The sequence below is a fragment of the Tursiops truncatus genome, chromosome 19, assembly GCF_011762595.2.
Source record: "Tursiops truncatus isolate mTurTru1 chromosome 19, mTurTru1.mat.Y, whole genome shotgun sequence".
Lineage (NCBI taxonomy): Eukaryota > Metazoa > Chordata > Mammalia > Artiodactyla > Delphinidae > Tursiops > Tursiops truncatus.
Genome location: NC_047052.1, coordinates 55463656 through 55471768, shown reverse-complemented (window position 1 = coordinate 55471768; position 8113 = coordinate 55463656). Strand labels below are relative to the sequence as shown.

Below are 8113 nucleotides of genomic sequence, written 5' to 3'. Positions count from 1 at the left end.
CAACCTCGGGGAAGGAGGAGCCAGACGGAAGGGGGGCCTCGGAGACAGACTGGAAAAGGCATCAGAGAGAGGGAGACAGGCGCACAGCAGTTTCAGGCTTTATTAACAAACGGGTGTTAAAAACCAGATGGGTCTGCCTGCCCCTCTGGGCTCTCACCTTCCCGGGGAGGGGCTGGCCGGGAGGGCAGCACTGTGCCCACCACCCCCCTCCCTCCCTTGGGGCTCTCCAGGCAGACGACCCTCCCCTGCAGAGGCGCCCCTCACCCTCTCTGCCTCTGCAGCCTCACCCACTCCAAGCACAGCATCAAGCCCCACCCCATTCCCTGGGGGCCTTGTCCCGGTTTGGGGTGCCCCTGCTTAAGTCCTAACCCTGGTCGGGGTGGGGGGCAGGCTTGCTCGGCCTCCTCTCCTCCTGCCCCACGTCTCTCCCAGGCTCATAGCACAAACGGCACAGGCTTGACAGACAGGCAGATGGGGAGACTTCTCAGTGCAGACAGAATCTGAGGCAGGGGTTAGATGGGCCGACCTCTCTGAGAAGTTCAAACATTACAGACAGACGTCAGGCTGTGGTGGGGTCTCTTGCCCTCTGCAGGCCTCAGTTTCTGGGCCCTGGGTGGGCTGGGGATTCATGGAAAGACGGTGTGAAAGTGTCTGCACACCGTAGGTGCTCACTAAGCGCTGGTTTTCCTTCCTCCAGCGTCTGGCGTCATAGTTCCTTGCTGAACTCCCTCACCAGCGTGTAGCCCATGCAACCCCAGCTCCCCTCGGCCTGGTAGCCACAGCCTTCAAGCATCCCGGCCACGCCCCACGCTGCCACGGCCACCGGGACCACTAGCCGGGCCCGGGGCTCCCCCATGCCGCCCGCCCAGGCTCGAGCCCGGGATTCGGCAAAGGCCAGCAGCCGCCTGCCCACGCCTCGGCGGCGGTGCCAGCGAGACACAGAGAGGCGGGTGACCCGGGCCCCGTCTCCAGCGCTGGAGCCTGGGGCCAGGGCCAGGACCCCGCACACATCCCCTGAGCCCCGCACTGCCACCCAGGGCCCCCCCAGCCCGCCCGGCGGGGGCAGCGAGCCCCACCGGGCCCGCAGGCCCAGCTTCATGGCCGCCACGGCCAGGAACACGGGCAGGAGGAGGGCCAGGGCGAAAGAGGCCAGGACGAAGCGCAGGCCGCTGCTGGCTGCCGCCAGGAGGAGCAGGGCCGGTGGCCGCGTCAGGGCGTGGAGGGCCACGCGGTTCTCTGTGTCCTTCACACCAGCCTGCAGGCAGGAGGAGCAGTCAGAGTGGGGGGGCTCCCGTGGGCAGCAGGAACGGGGCAGGGAGGAGGCAGGCCCTGCCCAGGAGGGATCCGGGGCCAGGGTTGCCGGAGGAGAAAGGAAGGCAGTGAGCTGAGGCCTGTGGCGGAGGGTCCAGGACCACACGGCTGGCACACTGGGCTCTGAATGAGTGAGCTAGTGAATTAGGAACTGTGAGGGCTCCCACTTCAGTGGAGAGGCAGGCATCAGGGGAGGCTGGATGGAGGAGCTGACCCAAGCAAGAGAGAAAGCTGGAGGGGCGCCTGGGGCGTCCTCGAGTGCCAGGCTGAGGCCCAAGGGCTCTACTTTGAAAAGCAGGAGGCTGGGGCGTAGGGAAGACTGGAAGTGCGGAGGATAGGGAAGGAGTTGGTGTGTCAGCCCTACAGCGGTGAAAACGCTTTTTGATCCGCAGGGTAGGGAGAAAGAACTAGAGAGAGGAGGGCCCAAGGGCCCTCTTAGGAGCAGCAAAAGACTGCTCGCCGGGGGGTCACGGCTGGCTCAGGAAGGTGACTGAAGCCACTCAAAATGCCGCCCCTGCCCCCTCCCAGGCTCCGTGGTGTGTCCCCGCCCCACCCCCATGTTCATTGGTGCCCCCTCATTCTGTCCCCGCCCCCTCCCAGGCTCACTGGTGTCCAGGCCCCCCCTCCCTGGTACCCTCCCCCAGACTCACTGGTGTCCCCGCCCCACCAGGCTCATTGGTATCCCCTCATTCTGTCCCCGCCCCCTCCCAGGCTCACAGGTGTCCCCGTCCCCTCCCAGGTTCACTGGTGTCCCGGCCCCCCCTCACTGGTACCCTCCACCCCACCCTCCCAGGCTCACTGGCGCCCCTGCCCGCTCTCACCTTCAGCATCTCCAGCACTAAGGGTTTCTCATCTTCCCTCATCTCCCGCACCGACAGGTGGCTGGGGGCCATGGCAGCCCCCAGGCTCCCGCGCCCCCAAGGGAGCAGGCGTGCACCTGGCGAAAACAAGCCGGTCAGCGTCAGGAGGGCACCTCTCGTCCCCAAAGCGCCCCAGAGCTGCGGATCACGCAACAGTATGTCCCAGGTCAGGTCCCAAGAGAGCTCCGAGACAGGACAAGCTTCCCCGTCAACCCATCGACCTTTCTAAAGTCTCTCGGGGTGCCCCCCCGGCCCCCAGTGGTGTCCAGCGATCTACGCCTAAATGCCCGGTGCACGCCAACACCTGCCAACACCGGGCTCCCTTCCAGGTTCCGGGGCGGCCCTGGGGGTGAGCGAAACTACCCCCACGGGCAGAAAATGGACCCCGCTCCCCACCCCCCAGTGCCCAGAGCCTCTCTGCCCCAATCGCCCCCGAACGGCGTCTGTCGCAGGAACAAGGACTTGCAAGCACCTCTGTGGGTCGCTTCGCTTTTGACAAGGTGCGGGGGGAGCAGGGTTGAGAAGGGGGTCGTCGGCGGAAGTGACGTCAGACTAGCGCACTCGGGGCGGGGCGGTGCCTGCTCTCGGCCTTAGCAACTGTTGCCAACCTTCTGGCAGCGGGTGGGGGGGAGAGTTTGGGCGTGGGCTGGGAATGGACTAAGGCGGGGAGCGGCAACCCTGCAAGGGGAGGAGCAACAGAGAAAGGGGGCCTGTAGGACGCTGGCAGGGGAAGGGGCTGGGGATGGCAGCGGGGGACCCGGCGGGGTGGGGGCGGGGAGCGGTACTTACCGGTCGCGCGCTGAACGCACGCTTGCTTCCCGACGTCCCGTGGTTCCTAAGCAACCTGAGCGCAGGGGGTGGGGGCGGGGCGGTGAACTCAGTGGTTCTCTTAGGTTCCAGGGCCTTCGCGGGAGGGGCCGCGTCAGCATCTTGAGCCCACTGGCTCCCAAACTGCCCCACCCCAAACCAACCCACCCCGGCTCTCAGTGACATTCGGAATGGGCATTCCCACCCACCCATTTTTCCGTGAGAGGAAGGGTGGGGTGACTTACAGAGAACAAGTGGCAGAACCAGGATTCTAGATTCCAACGCCTCCCCCATATAGTGACCGTTGCATCCCTTTTTTAAAAAGGATAAACAGAGCCCACATAGGAGAAGTGGCTGGCCCCAAGACGCAAAGCAAGTCACCTGCGAACCAGGAAGCAAGACATGAGACTCCAAGTTCCCAAGTGGTGGCTATGGCCATGACAGTGATCTCCCAAACCACAAATAAAACAGAACACAGGAGCGGAGATTCTGGTCTTTATTAGCAAGCCCAGCCTGCAGTTCCCCTCCCCCCAGCTCAGCCCAGCCCAGGCTGACAGTGAGTCGGGGTCTCTGTGTGGGGCGGGAAGGGGTACCAGTGGTTCTACTCAAAACGTGTGCACCAGCTGGACTGCGGGCAGAGTCTGGACAAACTGGATGGAGGGTAGGCCCTGTGGGGTCATGCCCCCAGGTGCAGCTCCTGCAGGGACCACTTGTACCATCTGGGAGGCAGGAGCCGCAGGGACGCCCGCGGGAGCAGAGCCTGGGCCAGGTGGTGGTGGGGCCAGCAGCTGCAGCGCAGCGGCGCCTCCCCCAACGCTGCCATTCTCCAGCAGCTCGGTGGCCGGGGCACTGCGGATAATGAGCAGTTTCTGTCCCGTTGGGCCAGGGGTTGGCGGCTCAGCCAGCCCCGAGGGTAAGGTCTCTACCTCCTGCACACACAGCTGGGTCTGCTCCCCATCAGCCCCGCTCAGCACCAGGACACTCTGCAGCCCCTCCTCCGTCTGCAGCGTCTCAAAAAGCACATCCTGGACCACACCAGTGCTGGCCTCACCGTCACCGGGCTCCCCCGGGCCGGGGTCCGCCAGCAACTCCTCCGCTGCCCCACTCTGAACCACCAGCAGATTAGGCGCCTCAGTGGTGACGGCTCCCCCACTGGAATTGGACAGCTGACCCGTTACAGGCTGGAGCTGTACCGTGGTCACCTCCTGGGCCGGCTGGAGCTGTACCGTGGTCACCTCTGGGGCCGGCTGGAGCTGGACCGTGGTCACCTCCGGGGCCGGCTGGAGCTGGACCGTGGTCAGTTCCGGGGCTGGCCGAAGGGGTTGGAGCTGGACCCCGCTCACTTCCTGTGGCCCTGCCTCCCCAGCCCCCACATTCTGCAGAACTATGAGGCTCTGCGCTCCCGCGCTGGCCCCGGTGTTGCTCCCTCCCTGCACCCCTAGCCCCCCAGGGCCTGGCAGCCAGACTACTCCAGCCCCCTGCCCAGCTTTCCCCACTGCCCGTGGGCCCTGCCTTGCACCGCTGCCCCCACCACCAGTACTGGAGGAGGGCAGCAAGATGAGCTTGGGGGGGGCGGGGGGAGGCGGGGGTGTGGGGGGCTGGACGCTGCTGGGGATCAGCTGGAGGCCCTGAGCAGTCTGCACCAGGAGAAACGTCTGGGAGTTGGGGGCTGCTGGGCCAGGGGGCGGGGCCTGGGCCGTGACTCCTGCCACCTCTAGGGAGAGCGTGGCCTGGAGGTGGGGTAGAACGTGGACATCTTGGGTGGCGGACGGGGCTGGGGCGGCAGCCAGTGGGGCCGGGGGCTGGGGGCCGGCGCCGGGGGCTGCGGGGCCAGAAGCGGCATTGGCCGGGGCATGCGTCCTCAGGTGCCGCTGCAGGTAGGCGGCCATGACAAAGCTGCGGCCGCAGATGGGGCAGGCAAAGGGGCGCTCGGCCGAGTGCGTGCGCTGGTGCAGCAGCAGGTTGGACGAGTGTGTGAAGGTCTTGGGGCAGAGCGGGCAGCGGAAGGGCCGCTCGCCCGTGTGCACGCGCTGATGCTGCCGCAGGTTGGAGGTCTGGGCGAAACTCTTGCCGCACACGCCGCAGGAGTGGGGCCGCTCGCCCGTGTGCACGTGCCGGTGGCGCCGCAAGCACGACGTGTTGCGGAAGGCTTTGCCGCACTCCCCGCAAGCGTAGGGCCGCTCGCCCGAGTGCAGCCGCAGGTGGTACTGGTAGTGCGACGACCACTTGAAGGTAAGGCCGCACTGGCCGCAGGTGAAGGCCCGTAGGCCGGTGTGCACGCGCTGGTGGATGGCCAGCAGCGACGAGCGCTTGAAGGCCTTGCCACACTCGCCGCACTGGTAGGGCCGTTCGCCCGTGTGGTCCCGCAGGTGGTAGCGCAGCCCCGATGAGCCCTTGAAGGCCTTGCCGCACTCGCCGCATTTGTAGGGTCGCTCCGCGGAAGCCGGGGCGGGCGCGGGAGCGGGCGGGGCGGGGACGGGGGCGAGCGGCTCCTGGGGACAGGTGACTTCGGCAGCCTCGGCCTGGGGGGGCGGGCGCCCGGCCGCTGCCTCCTCCACGTGGCACTGCTGGTGCGCCAGGAGGCTGGCCAGCTGCGGGAAGGCGCCGTCACAGCTGCCGCAGCGGAACGCCTGCCCGCCGGCCGCCCCGTGGCTGTGCTGGTGGCGGGAGAGGCCGGCCACCGTCCGGAAGGACTTCCCGCAGGGGAGGCAGGCGAAGCCAGGGGCAGAGGCGGCGGGAGGGGGCTGCGGCAGGGGGGACGGCGGGGACAGTGAGGGCGGCGGGGGAGGGTCGGCCTTCCGCGGCTCCGAGGGCGCGTCCGCGGGCGGGGGCGGCGCCTCCGGCCCGGGACAGGGCTGGTGCTCCAAGAGCAACTCCTCGCTACCGAAGCCTAGCTCGCAGCCGTCGCAGCGGTACACCAGCTCCACCGTGGTCTCGGCCGCGGCCAGAAAGAGCTCGGGCACCACGGGCGGGGGCGCGGGCGGCGGGGGCGCCGGCGGGCTGGGGGGTTGGAGGGGCCGCTGTAGGTAGGCCTCTGAGACCAAGACCTTGCCGCCGGGCTCCCGCGGCGGAGGGGCGGGGGCGGCGCCCGCGGCGGGGGCGGCGGCGCTGCCGTGGGTGCGCTGGTGCAGCAGCAGGTTGGACGAGTGTGTGAAGGTCTTGGGGCAGAGCGGGCAGCGGAAGGGCCGCTCGCCCGTGTGCACGCGCTGGTGCTGCCGCAGGTTGGTGCTCTGCGTGAAGCTCTTGCCGCACACGCCGCAGGTGTAGGGCCGCTCACCCGTGTGCACATGCCGGTGGCGCCGCAGGCTGGACGAGTTCTTGAAGGCCTTGGGGCAGTCTGGGCAGGGGTAGGGCCGCTCGCCCGTGTGCTGGCGCAGGTGGTACTGGTAGTGGGACGACCACTTGAAGGCCAGGCCGCACTGGCCGCAGGTGAAGGCCCGCAGGCCAGTGTGCACACTGCGGTGGATCTGCAACAGCGACGAGCGCTTGAAGGCCTTGGGGCAGTCGGGGCACTGGTAGGGCCGCTCGCCCGTGTGGCCCCGCTGGTGGTAAAGCAGGGCCGAGGAGCCCTTGAAGGCCTTGGGGCAGTCGGGGCACTTGTAGGGACGCTCGCCCGTGTGCGTGCGCTGGTGGTGCAGGAGCCGGGACGACCACCGGAAGGACTTGCCGCACTCCCCACACTCATACTGGGCCGTGGGGGCAGGAGCTGCGGGGCCCGGCTTTTCCCCGGCCCCCTCTGCGGTAGAGGCCGGCGCCATGTCCGCGTGGGAGCCGACCATCACACCTGAGGAGGGATTCTGGGTCAGGCGAGGGCGGGTGGTCCCCCCACCTCCGCCCACACACCGGGTTATCTCAACCCCAAACCCATGGGCTGGCCCTGTAAGAGGCACGGGACACATCCCTTAGGATTACGGCTTCCTAGAGTCCAGGTCAGCTCTGGCTGGAGAGGCTTCCCACGATGGAAGGCTTTGGGTGCTAAAAGGGAAACTTATGGCAAATTGGGAAGAGCTGCTTACCCCCCACCACCACCATGCCAGCCATCTCCTCCAGGAGGCTGGACCACTGGACGTGGCCTTTATGAGGCCAGGTGCTGCCTTTCCGGCTATGTTCAGCCCCTCTAGAGACAGGCAGTGTCTTTGAAGAAGGCTGGGGTCTCTAGCACGCGCTTTGGATCCTCTGGTCCCTCTAAAGACCTCCTCCCCATCCTGCCTCAATACCCGCTTCCGCTGCCATCCCCCAAACCTTTCACTACAGACAAAGCCTCTGTGAGCATCCGCTCTCCACCGCCACTCATCCTGCTCCGCCACTCCCTCTTGGGACCCTAACCCAGAACCCCTAGGTTCAACCATATCTACCACCCATTGATCCTGTGGGCTCTGCATCCTCCGCCCCCTCATCCACACCCTCACTGCCCCCCTTATACAGCACAGATGCTGCTGGTGACTGGAAACTGGCTGGCCTCAGCCTCCTTTTGCATTCATGCCCAAGGATCTCAAAGCTCCTTCCCCAACACCCTGCACTGCTCATGCTGCATTTCTCTGGTCCACTCACCCACCCCACCAGGTGATACTTGCCTCAAATCTCTCTCCTATCCCCTCTTGCTCTTAGCAGGTGACCCTGCCATTGATCTTGTCGCTGAGAAAATAAAAGCAACCAGAAGAGAACATTCCCATCTTCCAACAACTACACTGGTGGCTCTCAATGGGGCAGTGGAAGCTCCCTCGACCACCACCACCACGCCCTCCACCCCAGCAGACATGTGGCAATGCCTGGAGACTGTTCTGGTTATCTGGCTGTCGACTGGAGGAGCAGGTGCCCCTGGCATCTAGTGGGCAGAGGCCAGGGATGCTGCTCAACGTCCTACGATGCACACTACAGCACCACCCCCAACCCCAACCAGCAAAGAACAATCAGTTCAAAATGCCAGTGGTGCTGAGGTTGAGAAACCCTGCACTACCCCCTCCCACCTGCCTACTTCTGGGCCTAAAGGCTCTGACTTCCCACCTACAGTGATTCTCCTCATCTCCTGGACCGTTCCCATCAGTGTACCCACAAGCCAGGTCTCCCATCTTTGTAACTTTTAAAAACATTTTTTTGGCTGCGTTAGGTCTTCATTGCTGTGCACGGGCTTTCTC

General features: G+C 66.0%; 2 protein-coding genes across 12 annotated transcripts in view; both read right to left on the bottom strand.

Moving 5' to 3' along the window:
* Positions 1-82: 82 nt before the first annotated feature.
* NAT14 (N-acetyltransferase 14 (putative)) lies at positions 83-3331 on the bottom strand. 2 transcript variants are annotated; one of them, XM_033846004.2, is made up of 3 exons: positions 2961-3331; positions 2133-2248; positions 83-1255 (listed from the first exon to the last, which is right to left on the bottom strand). In XM_033846004.2, exons 2-3 carry the CDS (start codon positions 2202-2204, stop codon positions 707-709), a joined length of 621 nt encoding a protein of 206 aa, XP_033701895.1. In that variant the 5' UTR covers positions 2205-2248; positions 2961-3331; the 3' UTR covers positions 83-706. The 2 variants fall into 2 exon arrangements, with proteins under 2 accessions (XP_033701895.1, XP_033701894.1); XM_033846003.2 differs by lacking the exon at positions 2961-3331 and adding an exon at positions 2644-2924.
* A 129-nt stretch (positions 3332-3460) lies between these two features.
* Positions 3461-8113, bottom strand: part of ZNF628 (zinc finger protein 628) — a 62646-nt gene continuing 57993 nt past the window's right edge. For 6 of the 10 annotated variants that reach the window (XM_073796219.1, XM_033845995.2, XM_073796218.1 and 3 more), the window contains one exon: positions 3461-6762. In XM_073796219.1, the coding sequence (XP_073652320.1) occupies positions 3584-6762 (3179 nt within the window). In that variant the 3' untranslated portion in view covers positions 3461-3583. The other 4 variants (XM_073796222.1, XM_073796221.1, XM_033845994.2 and 1 more) reach the window with 2 other exon arrangements.

What these genes read in the sequence shown, in the direction of transcription:
- NAT14 (XM_033846004.2), bottom strand. Translation starts at nt 2,204, where the DNA reads ATGGCCCCCAGCCACCTGTCGGTGCGGGAGATGAGGGAAGATGAGAAA. An exon ending in TAGTGCTGGAGATGCTGAAG is followed by an intron (nt 1,256 to 2,132) that starts GTGAGAGCGGGC and finishes TCCTGCCTGCAG; the next exon opens with GCTGGTGTGAAGGACACAGA.